General features: G+C 40.7%; 1 protein-coding gene across 1 annotated transcript in view; it reads left to right on the plus strand.

Annotated features, from left to right (window-relative positions):
- Positions 1-299: 299 nt before the first annotated feature.
- The window catches only part of LOC140454448 (adhesion G-protein coupled receptor F3-like), a 40320-nt gene continuing 16385 nt past the window's right edge, over positions 300-24234 (plus strand). Inside the window, exons 1-10 of the mRNA XM_072549197.1 lie at positions 300-427; positions 810-952; positions 3624-3839; positions 5359-5565; positions 8368-8526; positions 11572-11777; positions 14680-14859; positions 22350-23720; positions 23802-23843; positions 23941-23976. Of these exons, the coding sequence (XP_072405298.1) occupies positions 300-427; positions 810-952; positions 3624-3839; positions 5359-5565; positions 8368-8526; positions 11572-11777; positions 14680-14859; positions 22350-23720; positions 23802-23843; positions 23941-23976 (2688 nt within the window). The remainder of the gene's footprint in view (positions 428-809; positions 953-3623; positions 3840-5358; positions 5566-8367; positions 8527-11571; positions 11778-14679; positions 14860-22349; positions 23721-23801; positions 23844-23940; positions 23977-24234) is intronic.

The following is a 24234-nucleotide window of genomic DNA, read 5'->3' on the forward strand; positions in this document are numbered from 1 at the left end:
GACAGGTCTGAGAGGCCAAACTGTCTATTCCAGTTTCTATTTCTTATGCTCTTATGGTCTTAGGGGTTGTTTGAAATAATTCACTATCACCAAATCCACATTTGCTAATAGGTGTAAAGGGTAGAATAAAGGAGAGATGTGTATGAAAGCAAAACATGAAAACAAGATACAGCTAGACATTTGGCAAATCAAAAATCAAATAGTATGCCAGTATTCATGATGTGAAGTTATTGAACTCAATTCAGATCAATTATACAATTATGTCCTGAGTGCTAACCACTTAATCACCTGAATATTGAATGGAGGAGGTGATTGGGATTGGATGGGGCTGTGGAAACAACAAAGGCATTTATCTATTCTACCATCTAAAATCTAGCATCAAAACAGAAGGCAACCACAGTTTTATAACCCTGAATTCTATTGTGAGGTAAGTTAAGTGCTGGGCGAATATCACATGCAGGTTCTGGACATCTAAGCTTGAGTGTTGGTGAGGGAAGTTTCATGGTACCACTAGCAGAAATTATGTCCTTAGCTTTTGGTATTTCTGGTTCTGCTTCACCCACTCTGAATGAATAGAGCATCATTGGCAGATACCTCAGCCAGTAGATAAACTGCCTTAGAGTCTTATCTGAGCGAAAAAACTCAATATCCATATACTGACATAATGTCAATCTCAGACATCTAGGCACTACAGCTTGTTAGTGTTAAAGCAGCTCTTCCCAATTTCTCAAGAGCTAAAATGCTCTTCATTGTTCTTTATTCTTATACATGTTCATACAAAAATCTTCTTTAAATTTTATATTGACTAGAAATGGGAGCACAGTTGAATACGATCTTATAATTAATGGAGATCTAAAGTCAAACATCCTTTGGCGCCATATCCAAGATGCAGCTAATCTGATCAATTATAGTTTCAAAGTGGATTTACAATCCTTTAAAATTGAATTATCAGGTAAGAACTCAATGTTGTAAGTCTTGAAAAGACTACCACAATGTTAATAATTAATATTTGCAAGCTCTTGGCAGATGCTGTCTTAACTGCTTTTTCCAGACAGTCCATTAATTGATAACTTATCAACAGTTTCACCAGCCATTGTTTAAACACAAAATAAAACTTTTACTGCCACTTCGAAGTTGCAGACATTAAATTTAATCCCCTTCCCTATTTTTTTCAGCACTAAGTGTGTGTCTATAACTCTAAGGTAGCATTGATGGTGAAGGTGCACATTTCTACAAGCCATCATGGTGAGGGTGTTAGCACATGCACAGGGAGTGTCCCATGGAAGTGAAAGGAGTAACAATGATTTTACATCAGCACTGTTTTTTAGAATTCACCATCTTCTCTTAGCCTTACACAACTGAACGCAGCAACGGGTAATAACCCCTCATCCTCACAAAAGAACACTAACAAAATGGACCATCAATTAGACACATTAGGTGTTTATTGATATCTGGTGAATTTAACTGCACATTGTGGAAGTTATTGCTGGTTCTTTAAAGTTGCATAAGCGCACAGGGAGCCTGAAGGACTTGGTCCTTACTTCAAGTACCTTCCTGTCAGCCATGCTTGCAATAACTCTTACACCACAGGGCTACAGCATGACAGGGAGAATGTGCAATAGGACAGGACAGGCTTTTGGAAGAGGAAGAAGAAGGGGAAACCTTTCACCAGAGACCATATCTGTCCTGGAAACAATTCTCGTACCTGAATCCCAGAGTGAAGCAATCAGATGTTTCTACTTCCCTAAAGTTGATCTCACTGAAATCTGTGTAGATACACATACAGCTACAATACAGGGAAAAGGCTATATTGACAGTGTCTGTGAATGTTAATACAGCAGGCTCCTTTTAAGATGCAGCAGGGGAAACTGACAACACCTCTAAGCTTCCCATTCTCTGGCGCAAAATGAACCTCACTGATTGTCCCTATCCCTAAAACTGAACACATTTTCTACACTTTTGCCAGGAAGAAGGAGAAGGGGTGAGCACATAGCTTCATTACAGTTGCAGACTTGCTATTGTGCAGAATGCCATTTACAGGACATTACCATTTTATGGGCTTCACATTCAACTTTAAGACCTACTATAATGGAAAGGAATTCCTCTCCCTCTGTGTTTGGCGTGACCATGTCATGCAACTGAATGGCTTAGTCGTAGAGTCATAGAGATGTACCCTTCGGTCCAACTCGGCCATGCTGACTAGTTATCCTAAATTTATCTTGTCCCATTTGCCAGCATTTGGCCCATATCCTTCTAAGCCCTTTCTATTCATATACCCATCCAGATGCTTTTTAAATGTTGCAATTGTACCCACTTCCATCACTTTCTCTGGCAGCTCATTCCATACACACACCACCCTCTGCATGAAAAAGTTACCCCTTAGGACCCTTTTGCATCTTTCTCCTCTCACCCTAAACCTATGCCCTCTAGTTTTGGTCTCCCCTACCCTGGGAGATAAAACTTGTCTATTCACCCTATCCACGTTCCTCTTTATTTTCAACTTCTATAAGGTCAGCTCTCAGCCTTGCTTCAGTATTTCAAAGGACAGTTTTGTTTCCTTTGTTCATTCACGGAATGAAGCTGTTGATGGTGAGGCAGCATTTATTGTCCATCCCTATTTGCCCAGAGGACACTTAAGTGTCAACCACATTGCTGTAGGCCAGACCAGGTAAGGATGGCAGTTTCATTGCCAAAAAGGACATGAATGAAACAGATGGATTTTTCCTGACAATTGATTCACGGTCATCATTAAATTCCTAACTTCAGACATTTTTTAATTTTCAATTGTCCTGTGGCAGGACTTGAACTTGGGTCCCCCTAACATTACCTGGGTCTCTGCATTAATAGGCCAGTGATAATATCACTAGGCCATTACCTCCCCATTAAGAATCAATCTTACTACAATTGGTCTGAAGTACAGGAGAGATTGATTAAAGAGGCCAAATTTCTTTCCCTGAACAATATTAGTGAACAAGGACATTGCCAGGGTTGGAGGAGTTGAGCTTTAGGGAGAGGCTAACTAGCCTGGGCTTCTTTTCTATGGAGCATCAGAGGCTGAGGGGTGACCTTATAATGGTTTATAAAATCACGAGGGGCATGGATAGAGTAAATAGTCGAGATCTATTTCCCAGGGTAGGGGAGTCCAAAACAAGAGGGCATAGGTTTAAGGTGAGTAGGGAGAGATTTAAAAGAGACCTAAGGGGCACCTTTTTTATGCAGAGGGTGGTGCATTTGCATGGAATGAGCTGCCAGAGGGAGTGGTGGAGGTGGTACAATTACAGCATTTAAAAGGCATCTGGATGGGTATATGAATCTGAAGAGCTTGGAAGGACATAGCTGACAAATGGGACTAGATTAATCTAGGATATCTGGTCCGCATGGACGAGTTGGACTGGGGGCTGTGTTCATGCTGTATATCTCTCTGACTCTATGAGTCTATGGATCACTGGTCACCATTACTGAGTATCCAGGATTACAAATCCAATAGCGTAAGAATTATCCTACAGTTCCTGCTAAATGCCTCCTCAATTACAATTGTGATGCTGAGTAATAATAAGTTTTAAAATTTGTTTTAAGATGTGCTGTTAAAATATTAATTGTATTAACTGGCAATTTTCTTTTAGGACTGATGATGATTACAGTTTATCCTGAAACCATTTATTATCGGAAACCTCTAAGGATAAATTGTACAATTAATGACAAGGTAGAGTCTGTGAACTGGTTCATTAAAGGACCTAAAGATAAGGAAAAAGCAATTATTTCTTCACGTCATTATAACTTTGTGAATGATCCTATATCTACATCCAATCTTGAAATAAATGCAACTTCAATGTGGAAAGGTAAGGCCATTTACAGTAAAATTATAGCAAAGCGCAAGTTGTTGATTTATAAATAACTGATGGTTCCAAAATCTAATAGCATACACTTCTGACATTATTCCACATTCTTTGGCTTTTAGGCTTTGGATATGAGTGCTAATTTACTTTTGGATTATTTCCTATTATTTTCACTCATTTCTTTTGAATCTTAGCATAAGAAATCCAGTATGAAATCTTCTGTTATTGAATCTAAGTTTGGCAGCAAACATGAAAGGAAATGTCACTTCCAGTTGGGTGGTATCTATGTTCTGCAATTGCAGAGATCTCAGCTAACTACATATGTACACACATCTAGCTTGGCAAACATGTGCTGGAAGTGCAGGAAACTCCTCCCCTCACTATTACTTTCTGGAGCTAAATGTCCTGACACCTTATTTAAGGGACACAGTCAGCTATTCACTCAATAAAAGCCAGAAGCATTAGTTCAGCCAAGCTTCACACCCTCTTCCCACACCACAAGAGGCCACAGTCACAGCAGGAAATAGAACTTGTGTCTAAGCAGTGTCTTGCTATGGGTTTTTCTTCTAATTATCTGGGTGTGGAGGGAGGACTTATTTCCCAGAGACAGCAATAGGGAAGGCTATGATTAGGCCAAGGTGATATAGATAGAGGTAGCAGCGGAATCAGCACCAGCCAGGCTCAATACAAGAACGTAGCTCCAGACTGAGAAAGAATGAACAATGAGCTATGCTATACAATGACAAAACCCACTGTCTAGTCATTGCAAAGTGACACTCACAGGGCGTTTCAGGCTGAGTAACAGTGTGAGCGCAGTGAGATATCAGGTAGGACAACTGTGTGCAAGACTCAGCAGCAGATGGACAATGTGGATTGAACATGTGAGAACCATTTCATGCTGTCATTATTCTACCAGTTGCAGAGCAGCTTGGTTGCAAATCAATTATTGGAAGGAGCTCAGGAGCTGGTATAGATATTCCTGCTCCCAAACCTCACATATGCCCAATCAGATGTTCTTCTGTTTCTCTGCAGGGCAGGAACACTCATAATTGGAAGGGGTGGTTTCAAATTGGTGGAGGCCAGGGTGATGCCAATTATTCACACCTTAATCCCTTTCAAAGCAAACTGGCAGGGGAGGAGGTTTAAGATTTTCGGAAGAAGTCAGTGAGAATTCCTCTAGTCTGCCAATGTCATTATTTAGATAAGGGAGTGTGCATAACCGTCGAGTGATTGTTTCTCAGCTCCACCCCAGCTTCCAGCAGACAACCTAATTAGGTGATAAGACAATGTCCAGCCAACTCCACCTCCAGATCCTCCTCAATCATCAACTCCAGCTCTGCCACCATTGCCATCTTTAGGAATGGACCCTCAGGGGATGCAGGAACATTTCCCCTCACCTGAAAAGTGGCAGCTCTCAGGCTAAACTATCACTGGTCATCTCTGTCTAATGAAAGAGCAGCTCTTGTTACTCATTCCATCATTTTACTGAATGTGAGTATCTGTTTCACATTGCATTATGCAGGTAGATACTACTGTTATTTTTATTTTGCAAATGGTTCAATGATCCATGAAGCTACTGGAGATTCAAACATTGTTCTTCTCCCTGAGGAGATTACAACCATTCCATCACAATACTCAATTGAAAGAAATGAGACTATCCCTGTCAAATGTTGCATCAAGGATGATGGAGAAAATTATACTGTCACTTTGGAAGCAAGAGGAAGCTCAGGTATAACTACGCAATTTTATATTTTTATTCACATTTCCTTTAGGTCAAAGTATGAAGAATTATATGAATAGTGTGAACTTCTGAAATACACTGATTTCTCATCTTAAATTAAAATGTTAAAATCCTTTTTTTTTGTGATCATGAAATATTACATCTAAGCTATGAAAATTTTCATCAAGTCATGGTTTATAGCCACTCATTCCAAATAACTGCTGTGTTTGACAAATATATACCTTCAAAATGGGAATTGAATGATTGCCTGTGTGAAGTTTATTGTCACTTGCCTTTATTTATCCCATTTACTTTATTTGAATAAATCCATTGATTCCAAAATCTTCTAGGCCCATTTTAAAGTTAGGTCAAAACTTATTTATGTTTGCGATTCCAGAGTGGCTACCAGTCTGTTTCACACATGGCCAATGGGTGTTCATATTTCAGCAGACTGGAGATCTTGGAAGTGAGCAGGCCAGGGAATGCACCCAGAATAAAGGATAATTCACATCAGGATTTTGAATACCTTCAAGATATTAGCAGGAAAAGACAAGGGAGATAACGATTATGTTTTTCCATGGTTGGGGATTCCAGAACCAGGCAACATAACCTGATAAATTAGGAGAGATGTCAGGAAGCACTTCTATATGCAAAGGGTAAAAGATGCTTGGAACTCTCTCCTCACACACACAGTACTGGATACTGAATCAGTTCTTAATTTTAAATCTGAGACATAACGTTTTGTTAAGCAAAGGTATTAAGGGATATGGACCAAAGACAGGTACATGGAGTTAGGCTACAGATCAGCCATTGTCTCATTGAATGGTCAAACAGGCTTGACAGGCTGAATGACCCCTACTCCTCTTCTTATGTTCCAATGCCATGATACTTTAATGGGGCTGTGTCCATCCAGGCATACTGTTATTAGCTGATCTAATGGTAATACTGAGCTGAAAATGTGTTGCTGGAAAAGCACAGCAGGTCAGGCAGCATCCAAGGAACAGGAGAATCGACATTTCGGGCATGAGCCCTTCTTCAGGAATCTTCCTGAAGAAGGGCTCATGCCCAAAACATCGATTCTCCTGTTCCTTGGATGCTGCCTGACCTGCTGTGCTTTTCCAGCAACACATTTTCAGCTCTGATCTCCAGCATCTGCAGTCCTCACTTTCTCCTCCTTAATGGTAATACTGAACAAGCTACATTCAAGAGTGAAACCTGGCTTGGATAATCATAAGTTTTATTTTTGCAGTTTGTTTTACCATGGTGATTAGTCAATGAGCATACTTTCATGAGATTGTCAATTATTCTTTCAAGAAAATACATGACTTTATTAAAAAGAAGAAAAGCAATGCAAAGATATATGAGGCACTTTTGAAAGATTTTTAACATAAACAGCAAAAGTATTAGCTCAACACTTTTTTCTCAATTTACTTGTGCATGAGATGTGGGTGCTGTTGACTAGGCCAGCATTTATTGTCCATCTCTCATTGCGAAAAGGACAATTAAGAGTCAAACACACTGCTGTGAGTCTGAAGTCACTTGTAAGGCCAGCACTTTCTTTCCCTAAAGGGCTTAGTGAACCAGGTGTACTTTCTTTCCCTCAGTAATGGTATCATGGTCATCATTAGACTCTTAACGGATGATCTTTGTTGAATTAAAATTCCACTACCAGCCACAGTAGGATTCAAATCAGGATCTGGATTAATAGTCTAGTGATAACACCACAAAGCCATCACCTCCCCTTGCTCTGGATGAAGTTGAGATAATTGTCTAAATAGCCTTCTGTCCTGTTCCTGTGAATAATGTGCATCTGTGTGGGCAGGCAGGAATGTACAACCCTTTTCATCTGAATGTAAGGGCTGCAGATGAAGGTAGATCTTTGCCTTGAGTTGTAGCTTGTAAGTTAAAACTGGCAATCCAAACATCCTTACACTTGTGACCATTTCAAGAATGAGAATGACAGCTTGAAACTGACAGGGACTTAGCACTTTGAATCAATATTGAACAACTATCCTAATTGCTGGTGTATCACTAGTGTGAATAATTCATTTTATCTTCTTACTTTTTAGGTGTTTCTGCAGCAGTTCTATTTATTATCAGTTTTGTCATGAATCACAAGGTCAGGGGTTCAATTTCCACTCCCAGAGTTTTAATTGCAAACTTTTCAGTGAATACTTGAGTGCAGTTTTGAGAGGGTGCTGCACTGTCTGAGGTCACTTTTCCACATGAGATTTCATATTAATAACTATGCCTTCTAAGGTTGATATGAAAGATCCCATGCTATTATTTCAAAGAAGAATAAATGAATTACCCCTGGTTCTAAGTCAATATTTATCCCTCAATCAACATCATAGAAAAACACACTGCGATCGTTACCCAAAAATACTGCATGTGGGATTCATAGAATCCCTACAGTGTGGAAACAGGCCATTTGGCCCATCAAGTCCACACTGACCCTCCAAAGCATAACCCATTCCCCTACCCTATACTTATCCCTGACTAATGCACCTAACCTACACATCCATGAACACAATGGGCAATTTAGCATGGCCAATTCACCTAACATGCATATCTTTGGACTGTGAGAGGAAACCCACGCAGTCTGGAATTGAACCCGGGTTCCTGGTGCTGTGAGGCAGCAGTCCTGACCACTGAGCCACCATGCCCTCACCTTTTACTGTGAAAATTAAGAATCCAACCTAGGACTGTGACTATAACTTCAAAGATATGTTACTGGCTGTGAAATGTTTTTGTTTATCCTTACATTATGAAATGCTTCATATAAAGGAGGATCTATTATTTTAATTTCAGATGGAGTTTCATATGAATTTGTGCAAACTGTCAATGACACCAAGTGTTGGAAATATACGATAGATTACAAATTTGCCAACAGTACTGTGTACAGATGTACATTCACAAATATGGTAAATCAAAGTACATCTGCAAATATAATTATTTCTGTCATAAAAAGTAAGTAAAACTTTTGTCTCCAGCTTCAATGAAATGTTCCTGAAATAATGAAGAGCAAAGAAATCAGACTTGTTCATGTATTTGCTGGGCTATCAGTTACCATCAGAGATAGTCTGGTGTAGTCCCCTGTCTTTCCTGATACATTTATTTCTGATTGAGCCCTTTGGTTTGTTTCCCTCCTGGGACTTCCCCACTTTGACATCCAAGACAGCAAAAATGTTCAGTCCTTCCCAGAAGGAAAAATAATGGTAAAACACCATTAATACTTGTGATTGAGACACACACTTATCTAACTGGTCCTTTTGAAGTATACAAGACTATTCAGACCAGAAATGAAAACAGAATTTGCTGTGGAAACTCAGCTGGAGAGAAAGCAGAGTTAATGTTTCGGGTTCGGTGACCTTTTTTGGAACATCAGTCAGACCAGTACATCTCCATTTACCAGTTTGAATGTATTTTGCTTGTCTCCTGAATCTTTTAAATTCATAGCCAAGAGAGCCTAGTGTTGGAAAGCTTGTATGAAGGAAAAAGCAATAAGATGTGGAAATGGCAGGGCTGGTCCAGAGTAATCTTGTACACCTTAATATAGAACTCCAGTTCAGACCAGTTTCATATTTCCACATTTTTATGAGTTTTTACTGGGTTCCCTCTCTGGGGTGTGGGATCTCATGCCCCTCTCAAGCTCTATTTTATTACTTTGTGGCAAAGAGCATCTGCTAAGTATTCCCAGGTGCTATGATCCTGAAGAAGCTCAACCTTTCCAGTTCAACTAGCTGGATTGAAGAATGTGCTTGCTTCATATTGAAATGACTGCACAGAGACTGGTATCCTATCAGCAAGTCACACTTTATTTACACTTGCACAGTACATGGGCTTTGACCAGCTTGCTCAGAACCAGTCTCGAGAATGAAGAGACTTTCTGAATCTCCTGTTTATATTTTTTTTAGGTGTGAGACAAAGTGAAAGACAACAGGTGTATAAATCGTTTTTCATTTTCCACCACAACGGAAGAAAGGAAACACCAGGGTGACTAGTGACAAGCGGTGCCCTTCTCAACAATGGGCAATGCTACATGATCAGGAACGTGAAGGGGATTAAATCAAATAGAGTTGGAGGGAGAAATAATACACTCCACTCCCTGCGGTGCCCACCTCTCACTGAACAAAGGTGTTGGTGGACACCGCGGGCTCGAACGTAACTACAGAAGAGGGGCAGGCAGTTGGCCCCAACAACCCCCTCACAGCCCGCTGCCTGGACCTGTTTATGGCCAGTTTGGCCAGGCCCCTGTTTATTTATTTTTTAAAATTATTTTTATAAACAGAATCCCTGACACTCCTGTTTATTTTTTTACCCCCACACTCCCGCCTAACTGCGGTAGTGCTTATTTTACCCCCAGCCCCCATGGTGTGTGTGTGCAGGTGTGAGACACAGTGAAAGACACAAAGTGCACGAATCTTTATTGAATTTCCACCACCAGGAAGATAGGAAAAACACCCGGGTGGCCAGTGACAAGCACTGCCCTTCACATCAAAGGGCAATACTAGGCCCCTGTTTATTTATTTATTTATTTTATTTTTTTTTCCTTTTTCCCGAGTGGCCAGTGACAAGCACTACCCTTCACATCAAAGGACAATGCTGTGTGATCAAAACCATGTATTTATAATTTTTTTTCTTCTTTTCTTTTTTTCTTCTTTTTTTCTGTTTTTTTTTTCTACCCCCACACTACCGCCTAACTGCGGTAGTGCTTATTTTTCCCCCAGCACCCATGGTGTGTGTGAGACACAGTGAAAGACACAAAGTGCACGAATCTTTATTCAGTTTCCACCACCAGGAAGATATGAAAAACACCCGAGTGGCCAGTGACAAGCACTGCCCTTCACATCAAAGGGCAATACTAGGCCCCTGTTTATATCTGTCAGCCAGGTATCCCTGAATGGCCCTTGGTTAACAACCCTAATCAAGGATCTCATAGTCAATGAGATCCACCTGACCACTGTTCCAATCACTACAAAGCTCCTTATTAGCGAAGTGTCATATTCAGGAGGAGGGGAGGAGTAAAGGAGAAAAATCACTTTAGGGATTAAGGAAGAGACAGCAGCTCAAATTCTCGCTGATCAGTAATCTGCTGGGGACTGCAATGGTTATAACCTGTTGGAATTTCTAATATTGAATCATGGTTTCAACTTAACTGAAGTTGAATGACTTCCCATCTGAACGAAGTCATGATTGAGCACCTATCTGAGGGCGCTACCAAAGATGGAAATAGCTAAAATATCAATGCAAGTGGCTCAATTCTCATTTGTTTCAGAAATTAAATCAATATGTAGTCAGTTGGATTAGGTGGATATAAAAGGTCCTGGAGCACTATGAGAAAAAGAGCATAGAGCTCTTCTAGTGTTCTGGTCAACATTATTCCCTATATAAAAAAGTTTATGGGATTTTTGTCACTTGTGACACTTTGCTGTACATAAATTGATCACTGCATTTATCTACATGACCGCAGTAATTCTTTTGTTGGGAACTTGTTAGGATCATATTGCAATGTCTGTTTATATTGCAGCATCAACTATTCTTCGACAGTATTCTATTGGAGCAAAATGTGTAGTGATGCCTTTAGGTGTTAAACATTCCTATATAATGCCAAGTTCATTCCTTAATATAAAGTATCGTTGCTTTACATTTCAGTTAAGAGAGACAAAATTTTGCTCTTCAACTGAATAAAATATGTATAAATGTTAATTTTGGTACACATACTAAATATGCTTGAATTCTTTCTTTATGATGGATAATAAGACATTAGAATATTAATGGTGCATTATCCAACACACTGCTGCTCAAATGTATGATAATGTTTGGTGGGAGGATGTTGAACTGGCCATTCTGATCAAAGTGTTGCCAAAAGGATCACCATGGCTAAAGTTTAGTTACAGAATAACATGGATGCAGTACAATTTGCTTATAGAGAAGAAAAAAATGATGTAAATGTATTTAGAACAAAATTGATTGCCCCTTGTGATCTGTTTTCTGTTTCAAACTTCTGTTCAGAGAATGAAGCATCGTGCAAGAATGAAAACAGTGATGGTTACAGTTGGCAAACTACCACAGCTGGCCAATATGCAGAAAGCAAGGACACCTGTGCAGAAGGAAGTGTTGGAAAAATAGTACGATTTTGCAAAGAGGACGGCGAATGGGACAAAGTGTTTCTCAACTGTACAGACAAAGCACTAATCAAATTATTGACTTTGGCCCAGGTAATCTTCAATGTGGGCTTCGATGAAATTTACTTGCCTAACTATGAGAAAATTAGCTGATGCAGCTCTCGGTCTCATTTAAAACTCAGTCTTGATTAGAACATAGAATATAGAAAAATACAGCGCAGTACAGGCCCTTTGGCCCTCGATGTTGCTATCCAGATGTTCATAAATCCTATCCCTTACAATTCTCTCTAAGACTTTGCCCACAACAGAAGTGAGGCTCACCGGCCTATAGTTACTAGGGCTGTCCCTACTCCCCTTCTTGAACAAGGGAACCATATTTGCTATCCTCCAGTCTTCTGGCACTATTCCTGTAGACAACGAGGACATAAAAATCAAGGCCAATAGCTCTGCAATCTCCTCCCTTGCTTCCCAGAGAATCCCAGGATAAATGCCATCAAGCCCAGGGGACTTATCTATTTTCACCCTTTCCAGAATTTCCAACACCTCTTCCCTACATACCTCATAGATGGTGTGGCCAAATTCTGTATTTCTTGGATGGGAGTTTTCACATTTATTTTGGGGTATATTTCAACTGAAGTAAGCTAAAAGATGTAGAAATTTCAAGTTGGAACAGCTTGAGTTTCTTCTTGCTTTGGTTTAAGAAACATTGCACAGGAAGGCAGCCAGGACATTGCTTCCTTGTCCCTGAAATTCCAAGGCAGCCCATTGAATTAATTTGGACAGCAAACATGCAAAATTGCACCCAGTTATGAACCTTCATGAAGGTTCTTAAAATTAAGTCAATCTTTTAGACATATTTTTAAAACTTTTAGATTTTGCTTCATATGCCGAGAAACTGATGCCTGTGCACCAATGTAACTAACAATTGATTCTTTACAGTTTTTCATTTATTTACACTTTGGTATGAGTAACAAAAAGCTGGGGTACTGGGCTAATGGTCAGATACTTGGTAGTGTGGATGAGCAGAGGGATCTTGGTGTCCATGGACACAGATGTCTGAAAGTTGCCACCCAGGTAAATAGTGCGGTGGAAAAGGCATATGGCGTACTGGCTTTTATTGGTAGAGGAATTGAGTTCCGGAGTCCTGAGGTCATGTTGCAGTTGTATAAGACTCTGGTGCGGCCTCATCTGGAGTATTGTGTGCAGTTTTGGTCGCCATACTATAGGAAGGGTGTGGAGGCACTGGAACGGGTGCAGAAGAGGTTTACCAGGATGTTGCTTGGTATGGTAGGAAGATCGTATGAGGAAAGGCTGAGGCACTTGAGGCTGTTTTCATTGGAGAAAAGAAGGTTTAGGGGTGACTTGATAGAGGTGTACAAGATGATTAGGGGTTTAGATAGGGTTGACCATGAGAACCTTTTTCCACGTATGGAGCCAGCTATTACGAGGGGGCATAGCTTTAAATTAAGGGGTGGTAGATATAGGACAGATGTTAGGGGTAGATTCTTTACTCAGCAAGTCGTTAGTTCGTGGAATGCCCTGCCAGTAGCAGTGGTGGACTCTCCCTCTTTATGGGCATTTAAACGGGCATTGGATAGGCATATGGAGGATAGTGGTCTAGTGTAGGTTAGGTGGGCTTGGATCGGTGCAACATCGAGGGCCAAATGGCCTGTACTGCGCTGTATTTTTCTATGTTCTATGTTCTATGTTCTAAAATAAGGTTACTTGCAAATGGCAGCATGTGAAAAGGTTTCTCTCACATTATCCTTGCTTTGTTTCCACGTCATCTCCAGATCATTTTTCAGGCTGAGGGCTTTCCTCAGAGTTTCACGATCCCGTTCAAGTTTAGCTTGAGGGGGTTACCCATTTAAGATAGAGATGGGAAGGAAACTCTGCAGAATTCCTTACCGCACTGGGTTCTAAGTAAGTATATCCAAGGCTGACGGTGACAGATTTTTAAGTGTTAAGAATCGAGTGTTATGGGCATAAAGCAGGAAGGCGGAGTTGAGAGTTTTCAGATCAGCTCTGATCTGAATGGGCAGACTCAATGGGCCAATTGGCCTACTTCTGTTCTCACATCTTCTGATCATATGTTGGGTAGAACCTGGACAGAGCCTCTGTGCTGGGTGGCCTTTGGTTGCACACTTGAAGGACCTGTAGCCCACCTGAAGCATTGGCAACAGCCTCCAGAAAGTTGATCTTTTTCATCGCCAACCACCACCCCTCCCTGCCGGCTGTTAGCTCCCAACCAGGAGCTAACTTGGGAATCCCAGTTGACCTTCTAAACTCACCATTAATAAGATCTTTAAAGAGTATCATTGCCTGCTCATCTCAGGGCCAACATTAGGAATGAGTTCAGCAGGCCGGTCTACTAGTCAAGTTTATAAGGTTTGGATTCTACATGGCTCCATTCCTGGAGCTACAGACTGAAAGACAGATCCTGATGTGTGTCAAAAAGTGTGGCATTGGAAAAGCACAGCCGATCAGGCAGCATCCGAGGAGCGGGAGAGTCGACGTTTTGATCATGAGCTCTTCATCAGGAAGCGCTCCTGGTGAAGAGTTCATGCTCGTAACGTTGACTCTCCTGCCCCTCGGATGCTGCCTGACCGGCTGTGCTTTTCCAGCGCCACACTTTTCGACTCCAATCTCCAGGACCTGCAGTGCTCACTTTCTCCTCGAACCTGATGTGTGTAACACCACAAGATAATAATGGTATCCCAATACGTGTTACTAAAGAACAATTTTTACAAAAGTGGATGCAGCTGTGAAAAGGAAAACAGTCATTTAATAAAATTGGAAATTGACTTACTCAGTCACTGCAAATCCCTAACGTAATCGCCAGCAAGGCAGAAACATTCCAATTTTGTAAAGCCCACCTCAGGAAACACTGTAAGAGACCCTAATAGCAAAAGTCAAAAATTTGGGCTGAATGTATTTTACCCCAAAGAGTAGAGCAGGATTTATTTTACTTTATTTGGTTTGCGTTGTCTTACAGGAACTGAGCAATGGACGCGATTCAACATGCCAAAAGCTGCCAGAAATATTGCAAAATTTAACTGACTTGATTGACAATCAGAAGAATCTTGCCGATACTTTAGCTGTAATTAAAATTCTGGATACACTTACCTTAGCCACTGAGAGGTCAAATTCTACATTTAACGATAGTGTTATGGCTGTAAGTAACTTTCCTTAGTTTGTAAGAAGATCAAAGCAATTAAAACCATTTTTCATTTTATACATAGGTAAGCTGTCTAGAAGGACATGTTCTAAGCTAAAGTGCCTATTTAAGAAAGTAGTTGCATCAATATTTTTGTTCAGTGATGAATTATTGTATTTTATTGTATCTTATCATGTAATGATTCAAGAGGTGAGGTGCGAGTGTTAAAGTTATCATTATGAAAGCTACAAGTGACGTACTGTAGGCAGTCACCTTGAGGAGAAACTTCAAGTTTTTAGGGAGGCATGGTGGCTCAGTGGTTAGCATTGCAACCTCACAGCACCAGAGACCTGTGTTCAATTCCAGCCTCAGGTGACTGTGCAGAACTTACACGTTCTCCCCGTGTCTGTATGGGTTTCCTCCCACAGTCCCAAGATGTGCAGGTTAGAGTGGATGGGTCATGCTAAATTGCCCATAGTGTCCAAGGATGCGTGGGCTTGGTGGGTTAGCCGTGGGAAATGCAAGGTCACAGGGATGGGGTGAGTCAGGATGGAATGATCTTCGGAAGGGCGGTGTGGACTCGATGGGCCGAATCGCCAGCTTCCACTCTGTATGGAGTCGATGATATCAGACTGACAGTCATAGAGATGTACAGCACAGAAACAGATCCTTTGGTCCAACCCGTCCATGCCGACCAAATATCCCAGCCCAATCTAGTCCCACCTGCCAGCACCTGGCCCATATCCCTCCAAACCTGTCCTAATCATGTATGCATCCAGATGTCTTTTCAATTTTGCAACTGTACCAGCCTCCACCACTTCCTCTGCCAGCTCATTCCATATACGTACCACCCTCTGTGTGAAAAAGTTGTCTCTTAAGTCTCTTTAATATCTTTCCCCTCTCACCCTAAACCTATGTCCTCTAGTTCTGGACTCCCCCACCCCAGGGAAAAAAAATTGTCTATTTATCCTATCCATGCCCCTCATGATTTCATAAACCTCTATAAGGTCACCCCTCAGCCTCTGACACTCCAGGGAAAACAGCCCTTGCCTACTCAACCTCTCCCTATAGCTCAAATCCTCCAACCCTGGCAACATCTTTGTAACTCTTTTCTGAACCCTTTCAAGTTTCACAACAGGCATCAAAACCACATTTGACCAAGTGTGGTAACAAAGAGATGAATCAAAACTGAATTCTTCACACAAATTAAGATTATGTCGCAGATGTCATTCACTCTTGGAAATCCATCTGATAGAGGTTATTATGTTGTGATCTTCATGAGTATGGGCTGGTTGGGTACAATTAGCACCTTTTTTGTTGCAAACTGCCAAAGGGTTTGTTGTTTGATACGATTCACAAATCATTGAGATGTACAGCCACATACTTAGGCAACACCCTAATGGTGCTGAACACCAATGGCATTGCGACTAAATAGATACAGAGTGAAACAGTGATCTTCACCTGCTGCTCAAACCAAGCTTCCAGAGGTAACCTTAGCTATACTAGGTATATTGATCTTTTAAAAACTCATTGATCATCTTAAAAACCTTGTACTTTGGAATTGAGCGAAAACCAGTTCAAAATGAACTACAATTTTAAAATGACCACCAAAAATTGAAATAACTCCACAGAGGCTAGTATCCTATCACCAAGTCACCCTGTATTTACGTGTGGAAAGTCTTTGACACTGATCCAGCTTCCTCAGAGCCCGCTCTCAGACTGTAAGAAAGTTTGACGTGCCTCTTTTTAATCTGTCAACTCCCTGATTGGACCAGATTTTGATTTGATTTATTTGACTTATTACTGTCACATGTATCTAGGTACAGTAAAATGTTTTGTTTTGAGTGCAGTACAGGCAGATCATACAACACAAAGTGCATATGGGTAGTAGAACAGAGCGAGAAATAAATGTTATGGCCGCAGAGGAGGTACACAGACAACAAAATCAATATTAAATTTAAAATTTGAGAAGTCCATTCAGAATTCTAATACCTGCAAGGAAGAAGCTGTTCTTGAATCTATTTGTCGTGTATATATAAATTTTTAGATCTTCTAACCAATGGAAGAGCATGGAAGAGAGTGTAACTAGGGTGGGAGGGGCCTTTGATTATGTTGGTTGCTTTCCCGAGGGAAGTATAGATGGAGTCAATGGATGGGAGGCTGGTTTGCGTGATGGACTTGGCTGTGTTCACAACTCTCTGCAGTTTCTTTTCAGATTAACAGCCCCAATCAAGGAACTCATCTTCTATGAAGTCCACCTGACTGACCTCATTACAATCATTAAATCCCTCCCTCTCTGAGTCTGAGGGCACTGGCCAGTCCTTTTTCTTGTAGCACCTCCTGGGCTCTTTAGCACTAGGTCAGATTCCTCTGATTCTGCCTCTGATATGGGCGGCATGTAAAACACAGGCATTCGCTTCTTGCACCTTGAGCGACTCGGGAGAAATTCACTCTCTTCTTCTGGCAGCAGAGGTGTCGATGCGGTGAGATCCACTGTTCCCACCTTAGATTTAGAGAGTTCTTCAATGTTTGACAGAGAGGGAGAACCCATAGACTCCAACTGTTCCAAGGAGCAGGGCATATTTTGTTGCCGCACCATTTGCAACTTTACGGCTTTCTTTTGGTCCAGGTGCTTATTCAGGACCGTCGCTCCTACCCGAACTTTATACATGACTGGTCCTGACCTTGTTCCTGATGAAGGGCTCCTGCCCAAAATGCTGATTTTCCTGCACCTCAGATGCTGCCTGACCTGCTGTGCTTTTCCAGCATGACTCTAATCTCCAGCATTTACAGTACTCACTTTCACCTGACCTCGCACCAACCAAGCCTCTTACCTATGTGGGGCCATTTCTGTGTATCCTACACCAACTTCATCCTCTCTGTTTCTCTCACTTGACGGAGTCTGCCATTGGGCACTAGCGTTCCTGATACTTTTCACATCCCACCGCCAGGTCCAGGAAGATCAGATTTAACTCAATGCAGAGTCTGCTCCCCATTAGCAACTCTGGAGCTGGAGCTATCCTTGTCTGTTGCATAATCAAATAGGAACCAGGACAGTTTGGTATCTCATGAGGCTGTCAGCTGTTTCTTTAAGCCTGCCTTCAAAGTTTGAACTACCCTCTCTCCCAGACCATTGGATGATGGATGGTATGGAGCTGAATGCCAAGCGACTTTAGGAAATATTAAAACTCCCTGCTGGAAAAATGGTGACCTGTTATCTGAGACCAACACTTCCGGGAGCCCATGTATTAGAAAAGATGAAAACAGTATTTCCATCATTGTTCCTATGGTTGATGAATGAACATTATGCACGTCCAGCCACTTTGAGTGGGCATCGACAATGACTGAGAAGATTGAGTCCATGAAATGACCTGTTTAATCAATGTGGAACCAAACCCAGGGCACTCTGTGCACTGCCCCACCAATCCAAATATGTCTCTATCCAGTCCTGGTCACAGGACATAACTTCTGACCAACATCTTCATTTTGGAGACCCCTGGATGATGGTGGTGGAGTTCAGCCAGTGTCTGCCCATGACCTTTGCCCGGGACAATCACTTTTGCTCTCCATAATAATAAGCTGTCCTCTACTGTGACCTGGTCTCTCCAGGTCCAAAAGGCTTCAAAAAGTTGAACAGACCTTTGGTTTCCCCCATCACCACCAGCTATTTCAATTTTCCCAGGACTGGATCTTACTGCGTCCAAAGTCTGATATCGTCAGCTGTGACTGGAAGTGATTCCAGAAAATTTAAAACCCTTATGGACTCTTCCCCTGGTGGTACCACCAGTGGTGTATCTGCCAATGGGAGATGACTCAATTCATCTGCATTCACTACATGGCCTCCCAGATGGCATTCCTACTTGTAATTATACTCACTCAGTATTAGTGCCCACTGTTGAACTTGGCCTGAAGCTATGGGTGGCACTGCTTTGTCCTCTTTAAGAAGACCTAGCAAGGGTTTGTGATTTGTTATTATTACGTCCAGAAGGGTTTTGTGGTACTTCCAGACTCGAAATATGACCACCAAACCTTCCTTCTCTATCTGTATATCTAAACAAAACAAAGAAAATATACAGCCCAGGAACAGGCCCTTCGGCCCTCCAAGCCTGAGCCAATCCAAATCTACTGTTTAAACCTGTTGCCCAATTCCTAAGCATCTGTATCCCTCTGCTCCCCACCAACTCATGCATCTGTCCAGATGCATCTTAAATTAATCTACCGTGCCTGCCTCTACCAACTCTACTGGCAACGCGTTCCAAACACCCACCACCCTCTGTGTGAAGTATTTGCCGCGTGTTTATATTTATGCTCTGCATTAGCCAAAATCCTGGATGCATACTCTATTGGGTGCATTCCTCTCCATTGGGCCACCTATGAGCTAATACTTACCCTGATGCTGTATGGGGAGGCATTGCATGTCAATACCAGTTCTCACTTGGGACCAACACCTTTGAGGATGATAGCTCTTTCTTCACTTCCCCGAAAGCTACATGACCATTCCCAAGGCTGACCCTTTTTTTAGGATTTGATGGAAAGATGCCAGGATGGAAGCAAGGTTGTGTATGAACTTTCCATAATAACACACTAGCCCTATGAAAGGCCTAAGCTCTGGTACAGAAGTGAGAATCGGTGCATCTTCAATTGCCATCAATTTATCTTTCAACAGGTTTAACAGGTTTTATCAACACTGTAACCCAAGTAGGTCACTTGAGGTACCTGGAACACACATTTCTCCCTTCTCCCTGGAAGAAATGTCAAAGGACTGTGTACGAGTTCTCTAAGTTCTCCTTATTGGTCTTCCCTGTTATTACAGGTCATCTAGATAAATGGCAATGTTCTTCACTGTCCGCTGGAAAAATTGCATAGGCTGACGTTACCCCAAATGGCAGTCTCGTATATTGACACAAACCCTTCTGGGTATTAATTGTAGCATATTTCTGCGAATCCTCACCTAACTGCAATTAAAGTACGCATGACACAAGTCCACCTTTGTGAAAGACAGACGCCCGCCGGTTTCGCATATAAATGCTCTAAGGAAGAGATTTGGTATTTATCCAGCTGCAATAAACAGTTTTCCATCTGTGAAAAATCTCCACGAAGGTGAACCAACCTGTTGGGCTTCACAATTGGATGACCATTACTGCCCATTCCGCAAACTGAACAAGTCTGATGATTCCCTCACTTTCCAGCGTTCTGATTTCTGCCTCTACCTTTGCCTGTAAAGCAAATGGCACTGGGCGGTTCTTGAAGAATCATGGATTTAAGGTGGCTCTGGTTCCTTTGATGGTCTTTCCTGAAAGACTTCCAGGTATTTCATTAGACTTTACTCAGGCAGCCAATTTTTAATCGGAGCCAATCCAGGGAAATCTCTCTCAACCAATTTCACCCCATCAAGCTTGGGTCCTGAGCCTTTTACTACAATCAGCTGGTAACTGAACCACTGCTTCTCAGAAGAGACTGGAACCAAAGTTGTGCCTTAATCTTAACCTTAAGGTTCCCTGGTATATCTTCTCAGTCTAACTGAGGTCTTACACGGTCTTAAGGTTTGGAATCCAGATTGAATTTTGTTAAAGACTGGTTCTGCAATTACTAAAATGACCGCACCAGTATTGAGCTTCTTTCAAACCATGTTTCCGTGTAGCCAGATGTTTTTTTTGATTGGAAGTGATTTGGATATTGCTAAGCAATTTAACTGTTCCAAACCAGATGGAGATGGACATCCCAGGGTGTGCACTCCCTGGATACTGGCCTATGAGTTCTCTTACTCGATTTAAGTCTAGTAGGACTCCTTTGTTGTCTTGAGTCCGCATAGTGGCAGCAACTACGGTGGCTTGCTGGCCTGGATCCTGAAGAAGCTTTTAATTTTTTTGGCCAAGGTTTGGCTTTGATTTGGGGTTTTGCTGTGGGCTAACCTCTGTTCACGATATGACCTGAGAGAGGTCAAGCAATTGCCTTCATTCAAGTGGCGTTCCCCAAACACGGTTGGACCGGTGAGGGTGTCCATTTCCACGGGAATACCCTGTAAATCATATCCTCCACTTACCGCATTTCCCACTGGTAAATCCAGTTGTCGTGCCTGTTTGAAGCTTCAGCTATTACACTCACCCCAAATAATTTCTCAGAAATATAGACTGGAACCAGTATTTCAATGGAGGTTTTAGCAGATACTTGGAAAGAAGCTGTAGTATCCATTGCGTGTCTCTCTCTCTCTCTCCCTCTCTAAAATGTGTCATCACCCAGTCCACATAGAAACACATATAGAAAAAAAGTCATGGAGAAATTGAGAATTTTAATAACTACAATGTTCACGCTGACACACTGCATTCAAGAAACCAACTAATCGACGTCAGCCTCAGGTTGAAATATTACATCTTAAGGAGGATGAAAGGATTCTAAACAAACTGTATATTATCCTACTTGTATGGGATACTATTCCCCTTTAACTTTGTATGTGCACTTGTCTGTGACTGCATCTAGACCATGTCCTTGGATTTCATGGTTAATAACATTGCTCTTTCTTTAATTGAATAAAATCATGTTAGTTGTATTATTACTTACAAGACAATTAACTGGATTTTTTTAAAAGTTGGAGAAAGATATAATTGTTGAAAAAGAATTTACACTTTTGTTGTGAAGGAAGTTGTTTGAACATAGGAGAGAAATTTACTCCTTACCTGGAAACAACAAGCTCTAGAGAAAGAGAAAAAAAGTGAGTGGAAACAATTGGACCACTTTGCAAAAGAATTACAAGTCATAATAGGCCAAATGCCTCTTTTCAGTTAGTGTTTCAGGTCCAGTGACCCTTCTTCATAACTTCAATACCTTTTCAAAGTGAACATAGTTCTTCAGTTCTGAAAAAGGGTCACTGTACCTAAAACATTAACTCTGCTTTCTCTCTACAGATGCTGCCAGACGTGCTGAGTTTCTCCAGCAATTTCTGTGTTTGTTTCTGATTTCTAACATCTGCAGTTATTTTTGACCTTTTTTTTCTGAGCTCTATCATTCTTTGATAGACCATATCATAGAATTATCTGAATATAGAACTAATTGACAATACTATTTGATTCAAAGGGGATGAGTAAAATTGTAATTGGGGTTGCTCCCATGGTGCTTTAGGAGGATTGTTGTGAAGCAAGGGTTGAATCTTGCTCCTGACAATCCATTGGAGGAACTTGAACCTGCATGTGGCCTTATGTGCCCACTGTGGAAATGTGATTAGTTGACACAAGTTTAAAAAAGCAAAGATTTCAATCTTTGGCACTGAGAGTCCTACTTTTTTTTGAAAAAGTTAACATATTTAATGAAAATTGGAATAGTCATACCAGTGATAATCAATCATGAAATGGTTTACATGCAGCCAGCATTAACTGGGATTGACTTTTCATTTGAAACATTGCATTTTTGGTGAAGTAGTGAAGATTTTGTTCTCATTCCCAAGATTTGCCATTCTAATTTGTTAGAAAATATTCCTTGCATAATATTGTTGTGTCACATTTATTTCCTTACAGGATTTCCTCTCAATAGCAAGCAATGCAACACAGGATGAGCAGCAGAACAAAGAAAACAACAACATCTATTCAAGCACATTGATGAGATCGGTTGAAAAATTCACTGAAGCATTTCAATCTCATGAGGAAAACTATGAACTGGATGTTCCAAACATTAAGCTTAAGGGGCAAATGTTTAACACTGTTCCCTCAAAAGGTTATCATGAGAGCTTTTCTGAAAATTATACATCTACAGTAGAGATAGAAAGCAAAAGTTTGAAAGAAAGGGTGAATAATAATTCTTTCAAAATATCAAGCATCCTATATTTGAACATAGATGAAAGTTTATCTTCAAACTCAGGCGATCAGTTTATAAATAGCCTGGTCCAATCAACTACATTGAAAGTTAACAATATAACAGACAGACAGAACTCCAAAATTACTGTCAAGATGTTTTTCTCTCCAAAATTAGAAAAAGGCAATCTGAAAACTGCAAACTGTGTTTTTTGGGATTATGAGCTCTTTCATGGGACAGGCGGCTGGTCGAATGAAGGTTGCGAAACGCATGTTACTGAGAAAGGAACAAACTGTACCTGCACACACTTAACATCGTTTGCTGTACTCATGGCTGAAAAGGGAAGATTTATTCCATACCTTGACGAAATCACGTATGCAGGATTGTCTTTTTCCATTGCATCCTTGATATGCTTTATCACTGTTGAAGTTGTTGTGTGGAACACAGTTGTCAAAAGCAATGTGACTCGCTTTCGTCACACTGCCCTCATCAATACTGCTATTGCTTTGTTATTTGCCCAATCGTTCTTTCTGGTTGGTTCGATTCAATTTGTTAAAGACAATGAAACGTTGTGTACAATTGCTACAATTTTCAGTCATTTCTTTTTCCTTTCTGTTTTCTTTTGGACATTGGCTCAAAGTCTAACACTTCTGTATCGGCTTATCTTTGTTTTCCATCAGATGAGCAAGTTAGCCTTTATGTCGATTTCTTTTATTCTCGGCTATGTTTGCCCCTTGATAATAGTGATTGCCTCAACGACAAACTTCATCAGCAAAGGCAAATATAAGAGTGAGAGTCATTGTTGGCTAAATGTCAGTCAATTTGGAAACATCGCTGCCTTTCACACATTCATCATACCAGTTGGATGCATTATTGGAATCAATATGTTTATCCTGACAGCAGTCATTGTGAAAATAATGAGGCCATCTGTATCAGAAGGAAAAAACAGGGAGGATAAAAGGACAATTAAGAAAATCATTAAAGCTGTCCTTATTCTTAGTCCAACTTTTGGATTGACTTGGGTCATTGGATTTCTCCTAACTGAGGATGCTCATGAGTTTTTCTATTACGCATTTGTCATTTTAAATTCACTTCAGGTAAAGTACATTTATGGCACAGTATTGTTGTTTTTAAAAATGATAATGGGATGTAATGATATTAAATCATTTCTTTTCCAGGGTTTATTTATTTTCCTGACTTCGAGTTTCACAGAGACAAAGGTGAAAACATTTTGAGCTTTGTTTTGTTAATTTAATCACTTTTGCTTCTTGTATATACAACTAATCTTAAACATTTATTTCTTTTCATTAATTGTAGGTCCGGGCAGCCTTCACAAAGTACTTTAAGTCAATGGTACGTTTTACATTTAAATCTGAAATCACATTATAAGCAGTAAGATACATTAGTTAAATTATTGCTTTGACTTAAAAGAAGGGTGAAATTTCAATCAAAATAATGCCATGGAAAATTCTTACGTATAGTTTACGGAAATTATTTAGATTGAAACGTCTTTGGAAATTAGGGGTGAGCAAAGACAACTTATAGACTATGAATAGGGAAAGGATTTAGTATTAGCTGTTCTCTCAAAGGACCTGGAATTGACATTTCCCG

This window comes from Chiloscyllium punctatum, chromosome 3, assembly GCF_047496795.1.
Source record: "Chiloscyllium punctatum isolate Juve2018m chromosome 3, sChiPun1.3, whole genome shotgun sequence".
In the NCBI taxonomy this organism is placed as follows: Eukaryota; Metazoa; Chordata; class Chondrichthyes; order Orectolobiformes; family Hemiscylliidae; genus Chiloscyllium; species Chiloscyllium punctatum.